General features: G+C 40.8%; 1 protein-coding gene across 1 annotated transcript in view; it reads left to right on the top strand.

The window, feature by feature from the left end:
• The window catches only part of LOC144820230 (ADP-ribosylation factor 4-like), a 38743-nt gene extending 25115 nt beyond the window's left edge, over positions 1 to 13628 (top strand). The window contains exons 3-6 of the mRNA XM_078677833.1: positions 1724 to 1833; positions 3763 to 3834; positions 7169 to 7294; positions 10174 to 13628. Coding sequence (XP_078533959.1) covers positions 1724 to 1833; positions 3763 to 3834; positions 7169 to 7294; positions 10174 to 10260 — 395 coding nt within the window. The 3' untranslated portion in view covers positions 10261 to 13628. The remainder of the gene's footprint in view (positions 1 to 1723; positions 1834 to 3762; positions 3835 to 7168; positions 7295 to 10173) is intronic.
• Positions 13629 to 14298: the final 670 nt, after the last annotated feature.

Below are 14298 nucleotides of genomic sequence, written 5' to 3'. Positions count from 1 at the left end.
AATCCATTCTGAGTGTGAAAGCCTCTGAGGTAAACTAAGTATCATCCCCTTAGTAACTATGTCCTTTATGATCTGCTTTGACTTAAACTTGTATACGTCCCGGCTCAACATGCTGGAGCTGGTACTTGGTAGTCTGTGTTTTTTTGTGTTTTTTGGCAATGTGCTCATTAAAGGAGAGATTGGTGTCAAGGGGGAATCAAAGTGATTTGCCATTCAGTGAGTTTTTCTGCACGAAACTGTCAAGGTTCATGTCAACCAGCCAAGTTTGTACTTTATTGTTCTTGGCAAATAATGAGTTCTCTTGGTTGGGTTGACCTTTAAGTAGGTGCTGGATATATAGGTATGGAAATGTGCAAGCAGTGGTTTAGACATTGGGTGTCTGATGCAGAGGAGAATTTCAAGTAGAGCTGTGTGCATCATTGACTTATTGGTGAATCTTGATGCTGTTATCTGTGAATAGTGCACCGAGTGGGTCTATGTAAAGGCTGAATGTGACAGGAGACAGTATTGAACCCTGTGGGACTCCACGTGGTAGGGACCTTTTGTGACCTGGATGTGCCCATGTGAAATAGCTGATGTCTGTTGTAAAGGTAGGAGGAGAACCAGTGAAGGGCCTTGCTGGTGAATCCAGGTAGCTACTCAAGGGTGCATATGAGGGTTGAATGGTTGACGGTCAAAGACAGCTGGGAGTTCCAGCAATATGAGGAAGCAGGAGTCCTCTCCATCTGTGGCCAAGAGGATATTGTCTACTATGTGTAAAGTAGCAGTCTCCATGTCTCAGTGTAAGCTGAAGCCAGCCTGGTAATTGTGTAGTGTTCCACTTAGTCTGTCCCATTTCCTTCTTTCACTTCGACCTTTGGTGGTATAGGATAGTCACCCAAACAACATCAAGACAAAGTGCAGCAGTTAAACACACACACTGTAGAGGGTTGCTGATCGTATGGTGTCCCATGTTTAGGTATAACATTCTGTAAAAATGCTATTGTACACTGTCCGACCAAAGAGTGTGATGGAATTGATTCCAGCTGGTGTTCACCTTGTTCTACGAAAGTCTTAAAAGGGGCATACATGAAGTTGGAGTACTAAACTATGCTTAAAAAAACATTTTTTCCCCATCTCCCTGCTCATATCCTTCCCTTCATTTTTTGCTTGCTGTTTGTATTTGTCAATACTGTGGTTAAGAAAGACTTGTTTTTATATTACACTAAATATTTGGTTGCCTGTGTATTGCCAAAACTTTCTGGGTCAATCAAGGTTGGAAAAGGATTGGGGCCAATAGGAAGAGCAACCGATTTTTTAATTTGGTTTAGCCAGGCAGCCTACTGTTGAGATTGATACACTATTGAAATATGTGTAGGGTTAAGGGGATGGACGATATGGATAAGTATTTCTCGTACCATAATTGAGGTAAATCTACTGTTAACTTGAGGAATTGAAAGAATTTTACTTTTGACTTGAAGGATGATACCTTCCTATGCCATTGACACCCTATAGCTTTTAAAATTCCTTAATAACAGAGGTTTTATAAACGTTTCTAATATGCAGTATGTTCAAGTTAAGAGTGATTATCTATTTGTATATGTCATATGCCAACAAAAAGAATTAAACGGAAGAATGGAAAAAGCAAAAAAAATGCAGGAATGCACTTATCCATAAATCCCTGTAGATAATGCTTAGGTTCTTGTTTTGCACTTGCATTTACCTTTCACACTATTTATTTCAGGGTTCAATGTTGAGACTGTTGAATACAAGAACATCTGCTTCACAGTTTGGGATGTGGGTGGCCAAGACAAAATCCGCCCTTTGTGGAGACACTACTTCCAGAACACACAGGTACGGTCCTCGTCTGGTAATTTTCTCCTTCTCCTTCTTGGACTATGATTGTTAAGAGAATCCCTCTTAACAAGCACTCCTGAACTTTGGGCTCTGATTGTCATTGTGAATCTTTACATGTTATGTCCATTGGTTCTCTTCTCAGCTTCGCATGTGATCCTTGATTTTCTCTTATATGCAACTTTTGAGGGTTTTGGGCCCATACATTTTATTGACGCAAAGTAAAGATTTATTTTTGTGGTTTTAAGTATCTGCTGCTGTTGGCTGTCTGTGAACGCTTTTTTTCGCTCTCTAATGAATGACTTGTTTTAAACGGTGCTTTTGCTACGGTGGTATTGAACCCCCATGTAAACATAGATCTCCTTTGGGTGTATAATTAGTTTCTTGTATACTGTGATGGTTATCCTTCGCATATGGATCTACGCAAGTAGTGCTTTTTCAGAGGGGCTGTAACGCTTAATGCACTCTGTTTGTCTGCTGCCATAAAGCTCCCTGCAAAGAGTGCCTTTTGTGCTCTCCTGTATACATTCATGTAAGCAGGTGTTTTTTTTTTCTCCTCTACTATAGTTAATGGCTCAATGCTTGGATGGCTTTGCTCTGTTGGAGTATGGCCGCCTGCAGGCAGAACATTTTCTCCACTAGTATTTGCCTCCTTAAAAGCCGGGGTTGTTCATGCTCTGTAGAACTGTTCCCTCTAAGCAGCATTTTTCTGCCTTCGGGCTTCTTTTATGACATAGCGTATCCTGCTGCTACCCGGATTATTGTAATCCACATGTTTTTCTGGTTTGCTGCAAGCACTATTTCTCCTTCCCCAGTGATAAAGCGTCCGTCAAGCTCAACTGTCTACAAAATGTGGAGTGAAATAAAGGGTGTTTGTGGAGCCCATGACTGACAAGAATGAGAAATAGGCTATCACAGCCATTTGACAAGTGTCTTTAAAAACCAAGAACTAGTTTCCACGTGCACTTGGCAAACATCCTTTTCATAAGGTGCCGCTGGGCATAATTTCATCCCCGAATTTTGAAATCTTTTCTGAAAATAAGATGCCTGTTAAGTTAATGGAATGCACACTCCCACCCCCTTACCTCTCTAACTTGCATACCTTTCTCACTTAGTGTTGTAAATTTTACATATTAAAAGAAACTAAACATCTGAGGGCAATGTTTCCGTTTTAGAAAATGTTTGGCTTTCTCTCAATGTTTAGCACATTATGCAGTGTAAAGCCCCTTCCCCCTGCACATCATGGACATTTTAGGTTACTAATTATAACCTTCCACAATATTTTACATAACCTTGCATGGGTTCCAACAAAATAGTTTGTTTCACCATTAGAGGAGGGCTTAAAAAAACGTCTTTTAAAGAAACTCGTAAAAATGTAAACAGTCACTTTTGTCTTCTCTAATCTGGCTAACCCTTTTCATTTTTTCTCCGTTGGATCTCCCTGTAAACTGTACTGACATATATTTGGTTATGGCTACCTATAAGGTGTTCTTAAACTCCAACACTACCGCAAATAACCTGCTCTCTCGCTACAATTGTTTTTCTTTTTTGTTTGTCTCCTTTAAAGAAGTTTTTCTCTTTTTTCCCCATTTTACCCCCCCCCCTTCTCCATTATCCCGATCAGAAGTGCTTTTCTTTTTAGTATGTAGACAGATCTAAGCAGTGCTTTTCTGTTCCAACCTTTGATTAACCGTCAAGCAGTGATTTTCTCTCCACTTTTCAATGGCTGCCTGCAAACAGTTCTTTTCTAATGGGGTAACATATAACCAGATTCTTCCCTTTGAAATCTTGCTTTAAACAGTGTCTGTCTCCTATTGGAGTGATCCCCTTATAACGTGCTCCCCCCCACCCCCTTTCTGGTGGGTTTCCATTTAGGCAATGCACTTTTCTCCCATGTTTTACTCTAATCAGATGATTCTTTGTCTCCAGGGTCTTATCTTCGTAGTGGATAGCAATGACCGAGAGCGAGTGCAAGAGTCATGTGAGGAGCTCCAGAAGATGGTAAGTACTTCATGCTGATTCTTTGGAAGGTACAGTTCTGCTTGGCTGCGAGACAGTAATGCGCACATCCATTGATAACTGACATGCATGAAATGAGCAGACATCGGTTTCTGTAAAATTCTCCGCGTCTGTGATTAAACATCTATCTTACCCCCTCTCTTATGTTTGAGGGTATTCAGAAGTCCCTGCTGTTGGGGGTGGCTGCGTGTGTTTTTTTTTTGTCTATACAATTTTTTGATATTTTCTCGAGACGAAGCGTGGAAGCAAGAATTCTAACACTCTTGAGTAGAAAGTTTGGGGGAGGAGAGCATTCTCTCAATCTGTTAGAGCGTCCACTTAAACCTATTGGACCATAACTAATTGAAGCAGTGGATTTTCTGCCAGTGCTCGGCTACCGCTTTACATCCTATTCTAATTCATGCAAAACCACAACTGTCACACACCGAAATGTAAATGCAACCTCTCGTCATATACTCAAGTCCTTGCAACAAAAGGCAGTCAAAGCAAAAAAAGTGTAAGATGCATTAAGGGAATTGTAAAACTGCTGAAAAACACCATGATACTTCGTGTTTGGTGCAATCTTTCTCTTCCAGATGACTGAGAAGGATCCCATGGGTTTACTTCTGTATCTTTCCTTTGTGGTGGTGGACAAAGGGACTCCAACATGTTTTTTCTTTAGATCTCAATAAGGAGTGCACTATGGCTAAGTCATTCCTGCATTAAATTCGACACAAATACTATTCATTCGTATGGGAATTGATTGGCATTGTCAGGGTTGGTGGAAGCATGAACATTTCTAAAATCACATTTGAAACTATTACTTACAAAAACACGTGCACTGCTTTAGTCTGATAAAATAGTAATACTTGGATGAAGCAGTTCTGCTTGTGAATCAAATACATTTTGGGAGATTTTGCAGGCTTTTTCATATTTACCACGTTTTTTGCAATTTTCCTCTCCTTTGAGTGAATTTATTTTGTGAAACTGTCTTGAAGGAACAAAGTACAAAACTGCGTTTCATTGTCTGTGTCTGCCTAAAATATGGTGAACTTGGGCAATATACACTGTTTATGGCCCATTCACTGTCCAGCACAAGATAAGATATTTTCGCAGGAAGAAGCCAGCTACATTGTAACACAATTTAACAATTCTTGGTTTTCACTTTGATGTGTAAAGCATATGCTTTTTTTTTTTATTGCTTCTTTGGCAACTCGTTTTGGAAAGTTGGATACGTTTAAAGTCACTTTTTATTAAAGCTTTTTTGTGTTTAGCTGCGTCATTATTATTCTGTCTGCAACTGTGCCTTTTTTGGAATACATGTTTTACTGGATTTAAACGTTTTCTTCTTTTTTCCTTGCAAGCAATAGCGTCATGATTTGAATGGTGCAGTAGCACAGGGGCCAAAATGTCTAGGGAACTCACTGAACACCAATTATTGCTATATTTTATTACTACCTAAAACTCAGAACCAGCTCTAGCCGCTATCTTCCCCGCTCCCTAGCGACCATCTTCTGTCCTGGTGCTCCATGTGGCGCAGTGCGAGCGCTGCCTCCACCACCGTCACCGCCGTGCTTCTTGACTTTGCCCCCTCTCCCCTCACGGGCTGCCTCCTACTGTCTTCCTCTTCTCACCTCCTTAAGTGTACGGATTCCCTTTTTTTCACAGTATGGGCAGCTTTTATAAAAAAAAAATCACTTAAAATGCCTATAAAGTATTTCAGCTCATTATAAGAGCACCAATTATATTGGCCAAAGACACTTTTTTATGGCACTGGGGAGATTACATGATTTGGCCAGGATCATAGGCTGTTGAGCCGACACTGAGACTCGAAACAGTTCCCCAATTTTGCAGCTCTTTCCTTTATTTCACATCTTTTTTTCTAGTCATTTGCAACATGTACAAAAAATATTGACCAAAACCATAGATTTTGCATAGGTAAAACCTATTGACTTTGCCAATGCTTGCTCTGTTATTACATATAATGCACTCTTGAAATACCTTCAGGATGTGCGCTGTATAAAAACGTCTCCAACGTTTGATTTGATTAAAATGTCAGTGTAGAATAGCAACCCAGGCCATTCAAAGGGTGCACATAACTGACTTTCCTCTTTTTTCACTATTGCCATTGTCTGGGTGAGTGGAAGCATGAACGTTTCAAAATTCATGATTGAAACCTAGTCCTTAAAAAATAACACTGGCAGTGATTTGGTCTAATGTAATATTACTGAGATGTAAAAGTTCTGCATGCGAATAAAATACATTTTTGAAGAGACTTGGAGAATGTATTGTTACTTCCTTTCTTTCCCGCTGATTAACTTACAAATACTTGCCCGTTTTCAACTGGGGGGGCACATGCAATGATCAGGAGTGCGCTTGGGCCCCCAGGCTATAGATGTACCGGGACATTATAGTATAGATCATACAGCAGCGCTGGCTTTAGTACAGCAAAGGTGCAAGTATAACGCTTTTTTCCCCCTTTACTTTCAGCCATTTGCAACACGGCTAAAAAAAAATTGGCATGGCCAAAAGATCTTGCATAGGCAAGTCCTATTATCTTTGCCAATGCTAGTTAAACTTTATGTTCAAGAAGATCACTGAAATACTTTACATTTAATCATTTGGTTCTAGTTGAAATTAACACACTGTGCAACATTATGCAACTATATTACAAGACTTTTTAAAACCGCTTAAATTATTATCGAGGTCTTGTGTACGACATTGGGTAAAGTAGCTTGTAAATCAAAGCATGGCAGTCTGTTTTTGCTATGCCCACTTTCTGGGCAACTATTGGGTTCGTGGCAGGAATAGTAAAAGGAAGTGCACTGCACCCCATGCATGCTTACAATACCAAGCCATCCTAGTCTTTGCGTTTGTCATATTCGCTGTCTCTTGTCCTAGTCTTATTTTTTCTGCTACTGTTTTGTATTACTGCTAATGTAGTACCATTGGGCATTGTAGAATGGTGGAAAGAACACCTACGTACTATGCTTAAGACCAACAATTCTTACTGCTGCCCCATACAGCCTTCTGTGTTCCCATTTTTCTATCTTGCCACAGTTTCTATGCACTCTGAATTTGTCGAAAGATGTCTATATAAAACCCTTAAAATCCTATTTGTCCGTGAAGGCCTCCATTTGCGGTTTGCAAATTTAGCTTATTGTGTATATTTATAGAATGTATTATATGTTATGAATAGTCTTCGTTTATCTACAATATTTAAGAGGAAAAAAAAAAGAGCAGTTCATTATGGCCCAGTAACTGTTCCTGATTACCGTTCCCTGCCTCCCGTATTAATGTGTTGCTAATTTTTTTTCTTTTTTTTTTTTTCTTTTAGTTGCAAGAGGATGAACTAAGGGAAGCTGTTCTGTTGGTCTTTGCTAACAAACAAGATTTGCCCAATGCCATGGCCGTAAGCGAGCTGACGGACAAGCTGGGACTGCAGACACTCCGTAGCCGAACTGTAAATAGCTATAAATTCCACATTTTAATATTCCACTATTTGTTCAATTTCGTGATAGTTTTTGATCTTTGAACTCTTTGGTATCTGTTTATCTTTACCCTTTTAAAGGCATAGTTCTGCTGTCTGCCCTGAGACTGTACGGTCTTCGTAACATGCGGTTGTGCTGAGCTTATTATGTCTGTGAATGCTACTCGATATAAATGTAGTCTTAGTGTTTTAAAATCAGGAGCAGAGCCAGTGCAGTTTGTGTAACTTGAGTGATGGCACTTTTGTTGACTGATATTGAATTGATATATTGCTGTGATGTATTTGGCTGTGCTGGTAGAGCTTCTATGGTGTTCTACTTTCAGGATACCATGTAGCTCATATAATTAATCTGAGTGGGCTAAGAGGAAAGTCTCTGAATGCAAAGGTACACGTGTGTTTTAGGCGTGTGTGAGTGAAATATAAAACATTTTCATGCTACTCTTCTCCCCCCCCCCCCCCCCCCCCCCCCACGCCCACTCTTTGACCTTCTCTACGTGTGCATGTAAGAGAGCCGGATCCCTCTGTGGTTAATGGGCTAGATATGAGATAATCCTTGTAAATAACTTTTTTTATCATCTTTCACGGTACATTTCATGCAGTGCCTTATGCTAACGTTTGTGCACTCTGCTAAATTAGTGTCTAAGACCCAAGTCTGAATGTTATGCTGCCTTCTGTACCAGATTTTACATGGCTCTTCAGTGTGAATGGGGTTTTGTGGAGTGTTAGAACTGGTGCATGGTCTAGCATTTAGTTCGAAATGGACATGTTGGAATAATTTCTAAAAATAAAATGGTGGTTGGAGCTAATTCATAACCAGCATGATCTCATCATGGTAGCTCTCCATTGCATCAAGTTTTAGCTCATCTGAGTGATTAACAAATAGTGCCAACCATATATCTTGAAATCTACCGATGGAAGGAGCAGGGGAGCTTGGGGTAGGGTGTGTCGGATGCAAACTTATGGCAATTTTGATCAGTGACGAGTGGTCAGTACGTGGCAAATGGGTTTTTTTTTTTTTTTTTTATATAATTTTTGTGGTGCAACAAGTGCCTCTAGAAAAGGGTCCTGGCTCCCTCACCTACATGAACACTTGCACAATTGCTCCCTTCACCCACTCCTTCCTTTAACCTTTATTGTATTTCAGGAGTTGGATTTGACCATTTGTACAGGACTGCCCTCTATCATCTGGTATGGGAAACTGACACCAAATGGAGTGTCGAGCCTAGAGCTCACAATCTAGTTGACCAGCCAGATTAACATTTTAGGCTGAATAAGGACTGATGCTGTGCACTCCCTTCCACTTCATGCCCTATATCACTATTTCTGGCTGCTCCAGAAGTTGACTGTGAGCCTACATGGCAAAACTGGATGTTCACACTACAACCTACAATGTCTGGTATACAAGCCAAAACTGGGGAAAAAAACTTCTTTCCTCTACACCGGTCCTACTACCTTCAGCCTTCTTTCCTCTACACCGGTCCTACTACCTTCAGCCTTCTTTCCTCTACACCGGTCCTACTACCTTCAGCCTTCTTTCCTCTACACCGGTCCTACTACCTTCAGCCTTCTTTCCTCTACACCGGTCCTACTACCTTCAGCCTTCTTTCCTCTACACCGGTCCTACTACCTTCAGCCAAAATCTTAAAATGGCCGGGAAGGCTGGGATGTTTAGGGTCAGTACCAACAAACGGGCATGGCCCGTATTGTTCTTGCCACTTTGATGTCCTCAGCACTTGTCTGTCTTAGTACTTCACTGTGTAAACGTCATTTGAAAGTGAAGACTGCATAAACTGTGCAGTTTGTATTAATCCAGGAATGCAGATTGAAAAACAAAGACAAAAACTTGAATACTTTTTTTTAGGTCAAGCCCGGGCAGTGCATGCGCTGCTCTTCGAGGCATACTGTATTTGAGTATGGACTTGAAACTCCACCCGTATTTTTCATTGGCTTGTCATTGTTCTTTTGTAAATGCTGGCTTCTGATTCGTCAGTAGGCTTGCTAGTCCCTCCTTAGTACCTCCTTGTCTTCATTTGTAACCTCCTACGAGGACTGACCCTTTTACATCTGTTACACAGTATTTCTTATTTAGTCTGTAAGCACTATTTTCTTTAATGAGTTTCTCCTACTTCAGCAGGCACGACATGCTTTCCTGTAAAGTTCAGCATGCCATGCGCACTTTCACTTTCCAAGCAGCTCAGGACAATTGCAGTCACTTCTTTGAAGTTAAATAGATCTCGTATTTACAAGAGTTTGAGCTATTGGCATTGTAAATCACAATGCCTTTTATTTGTGCTAATTAACAAAACCGATCAATAAAAGGCATTGTCCTTTACAATGCCAATAGCTTAAACCCTTGCATATGCGAGACCTATTGCATTGCAAATGCTTGTTTTGTTTAGCTTCCATGTAACATTTCCTTTAAGGAACTGCAAATTTACAGCTGTAGGGAATTGGATAGGTGTTTCTACAATAAATGCTTGCCTCTATAGTTGATGGTGAGATTATTGGACCTTTTACACATACGGTTTGAAAAATCCGAAATAACAAAGGGAACCCATTAAGGTGTGGAATGCACGGCAGAGGGTATAGGGGACAGGAGGAATCTGGTTTGGAGTGTCGTGTGTGAAAATCTGAACGTGGAGCAACAAACCTTGCATGCAGGTGTTTCTATTTTTTGCATTTAATTAATAGTTTTGGTTTTCAATTGATGGAATGCAGACACAGCTCTTTGACCAACTGGCATGTAATTCAGTATATTTGGTTTGTTTTGTAAAAACCATAGTGCTTCACAAAGCATCACCTCGTCTCTTGTTTCTCCTATGGTTCACTTCTTTCTTTTTTCTTCTTTGCAGTGGTACGTCCAGGCTACATGTGCAACCCAGGGCACTGGCCTATATGAAGGATTGGACTGGCTATCCAACGAGTTATCCAAGCGCTAGATAGTTGGACTCTCCATCACCATGGATATACATATTTTTTTTTTGTTTTTATTCCCACCCTCATCCCCACTTTACCCCGGTCTAAAGTTATTGCCCTGTTTTTATCTGGCGGAGCTTCGAAGTTCTGGGACGTGCCAGTCAGCTCACCTCAGCCTGCCCTTCTGTGTCATGCTGCCTCTCGAAGGTCTCAGAGGAGATTCGGAATAGAAACCAGGACTTGCATGCCTTTTAAGTGAAAACAAATGGAGATACAATTACCAGGAAGGACTGTCTGGCCCCTAGTTGTGATTTAGGAAGGTATTTCTGAAAGAAGTAACATTAACGGGGCATATGAAGTTGCAAAGCAAACCGTTTTGGGATAAAGCCTGCTTCTTGATGTATAGGGTGTTTGACGTTCAGAGTGCCACCTGTAAATGCCTCCCTATACAAGAACAGAAGCTTTTAAAGCAGGCTATGATGAGAAGGTTCTTTAGCATCTCCTGTGTTGTACATTTATTTCTTTGTATGGTTGGGAGGGGGTAGGGGGGAGTAAGTGGTCCATTTGGGTTGTACGTGCTGTTGTTGTACAAATGTCTATGCACTACCGATGTTTAAACCAGTACATGGTGCCAGAATGCAAGAGAATGGGGCTTTCATGTATTGAGAGATGACTACCCCTCAGTGCATGTGCTCATTTTAACCTGTTAATGCTGAGTGAGCTCTGACTGGGTGAGGATGATGAAATTCAAGTGGATAGATCTGTTGCTGTTGGGCCTCATTACCAGCTGGGGATGTCATAGTTAGGGTTAGGGAAACCCCTTGTTGTTAGATATATTGGTCTAGAGCTACAGACCTCCTCTGTCCCCGAAACAATTTCTGCTCTGTATACACTAGGTGAAATGGGATACCTCTTTTATCCTCTAGAGTGCATTTTGAGGTTGGATTTCTCCACCAGTCTTTTTTTTTTTTTTTACCCTAATCCACTTGTGCTCTGCATCAAGGATCTCAAAGCAGGTGGGCTTTGTATACAGTCGAGATGGTCCCTGCTCAGATTGAGTACCTCTCTCAACTCCTTAAGCTGCAGCATGGAAGAGTCCCATTGCCTTTTTCAAGGCCGGATGGAGGGCACTTTTATCCTCTGAATGACAGCTGCCTTTGGACCTGGTGTCCTTTTATGAAGACTCCTGGGACAAAAGCATGTTATCCAACTTAGTTCCTAGTCTCAGTTTGTTTTTATCCACCAGTAGTAATAAAAGCTCGCCCACAGCCAAAATGTTTGGAATCCATGTATTGTTGACTGATACGGCAGGTGATTGAGCCAGGCTTGGTCATACCAGCTAAACCTTGGGAAGCGAGACTATTTGCAGTACTGTGGATTTGAAATGTTTCAAAATGGAGGACAAAGCCTGAACTAATTCTGATCTGCAACTAGGCCATAAAAATAATCAATCCTGCCCCTTCTGAAGTTTAGAATTCTGCAAGCCCCTTTTCAGAATCTTGGGACGTTTTAACTTGTGTATTGTGCCATCCAGTTTGTCCTGCTAGACCAAGTTTAATTCCTTCAAGAACACATTTTTTTCCAATTAGATCTTTGTTGTGACCAGTTTTGCTTATTTGCTGAGGAAATCGTTGCCTGCAGTGCTTTCAACCCAACAGATTAAATTTGAGTTTTTTAATGCAGATAACTAGTCAGCCCGGATTAGACGCACTGATTACTAAACTTGCAAAGGATAATGTCCTGGGAAATGTATTAAAGAGACAGATTTCTTCCCTCCGCCTGCCATATAACTTCTTCAAAATGTAATTGGTTGTGAAATATAAAACAGCGGTGTCAAGTGGGCAGAAAGTAACATGCATGACGGCTTTGATTTTATGGTTATCCATATAAGATGAAAATCTGACAGATTCAGCAGCCCTTGGACATATAGTCAACACCCTGTGGTAATGGAAGTTCTGGATCTCCTGTCTCTTACCTCCGAGCCTGTTAGGGTAGAGCCAAGTTCTAAAAAAAAAAAAAACAAGAAAAAGGTGTCTGTGTGCAGTTGATCACAATTTTTCCCCTTGGTGTTTTTTTTTCTCCCAAGAATCCATTTACATTCAATACGATATGTGACTTTTTCTACCTCCATTTTCTCCTTGCCACTGTTCAGCTTTACTATTTTTTTCGTTGCCTTAGACGGAGTAAAGATTTTCGTTGGGTAGGAATGTTTTACTTTTAAATGGATTCTTTCTTATGATCCCCTAATTTTCGGCCAAGCAAAATATAAAGCAGAACCTTCAGCAAAATGAAACTGTGTCCTCTGCGTTTTTCCTCTAAATGTGAGTAACCATTTGCAGAGCGAGACAAGTTTTTTTTCTCCTTTATCTGGAATGGTATTTTAACTGTATAATGAAATTCTAGTTGTAAGATCCAAGGGTTGTAGGGATTGGATACTCTGTGGATGCGTGATAAACTGCTTTGGAAGACTTACAAAGTAGTGCAAGCTGTTAAATCATCCTGTGAGCCTGTGCCCCCATATTTGGCTGGGCGATAGGGTTTTTTTATTTTTAGTTTGACTTCCTGAGAGTGTGCACCTCACTTGATGATATTGGGTTACATTGTACCATGCTGTTTGGTTTCTTCGTACTCCTTGCCCTCTCGTTACATGCACTCGACTCAAAGATGGTATTTAATTACAAGTACATTTGCATTAGGAGCTCTTGCCATTATAGAGACTTTAAAATGGAGAGTAGTAGATATGGATGAGGTCAGCACATTCCCGCTGCAGCTGTGGCTGCTACCTGTGTGAACTTCAGAAACCCTGGTATTTGCTGCAGATGCAGTTTTTAAACACATTCCAATCCAGTCATGTAGCCTTTTGCCCTGTATGTCTTTGTGTTTGTCAAAGGATCAAATCTCTTGCGATATCTTTACAAACTGAGTCACATGTTCAGTGATTTGCCTAAGTGTTCAAATAAACTCCACTCTATTTGGATGCCGAAATAATTGTATTGTAAAAGTGAAATTCCCTGGGCTGGTTGAGTATAGTATTTGCATCACAGCTTTATTGGACATATTCCTTTGTATAAGACCGACTTTAAGAACATCCCAGCAGGTGCTGGCTGGTGGGTGGCTCGGGGTCAATTTTGCTTTTGGCTGATCTGAGTCCTTCTGTTAGAACCGGCATGTGAGGTTGTGTGGAGTTTGAGTCTGTGCACTGGGGTCCTGTGGCATACTCTGCTATACTAGTGGCTTCCATGCTTACGTGGAGGATGGCTGCAGCATGGAGGAAGCTGGTTATGAAATGCTGTTGTCGTGAACCCTTTGCTGCATTTGATTACCTTTTTTCTTCTGTTCCGTAAACCGCTGCTGCTTGGGATGTTTAAATAAAAAAAGCCTTTCAATTTTTTCTTTTTGTCCTGTGTTGCTTGTCATTTCTGTGTACTAATGGGTTTAAGTCCGCTCAGAAAAAAGCAGATTGACTCTGTGCACTTTTGTTTAGTCCAAGAACATAGATAGCACGTACATTTGGAATGGGAGTTGATAGACTCTTGCTTTGCAACTTTTTATTTGGTGATAAGATATGTTACCCTTTCATGAAGTTACATTTTTTTTTTTTAGAGTTTTATATAGCGCGAACTAGAACCGAATGAGGTATCAGAGCGCTTTACATAGCACCAGTTACGTTACATGAGGACACACTTTCATTTTAGGCACGGGGAGATTAAGTGATTTGCCCAGAATCACAGGAGGTTTTTGGCGTCGTTACCGAGACTCGAACCCAGATCCCCAGGTCCGAGGTCGAGCGCCCTAGCCGTTAGGCCAACCCCTATGCAATGAGTAAATCACGAGTTACATTTTGTTAAACTACTAATCTCGCCACGTCACAGTATATATGGAAAGATACCCCCAATAGTACATTGACATTGCAAGTCAGAGGAGTTCTGAGACCATTCAGAGGCATGAATCCGCAGGCCAAGTGCCTTTGATGTCACGGAAATCCAAGGTTATCTGTAGTCCTATTTGTGCGCAGCTAGGGCTATTTAAAAAAAAAAAAAATCACATTCATGGCCCTGTTG

Source organism: Lissotriton helveticus, chromosome 1_1, assembly GCF_964261635.1.
Source record: "Lissotriton helveticus chromosome 1_1, aLisHel1.1, whole genome shotgun sequence".
Classification (NCBI taxonomy): Eukaryota; Metazoa; Chordata; class Amphibia; order Caudata; family Salamandridae; genus Lissotriton; species Lissotriton helveticus.
This window is presented reverse-complemented; position numbering and strand designations above follow the sequence as displayed.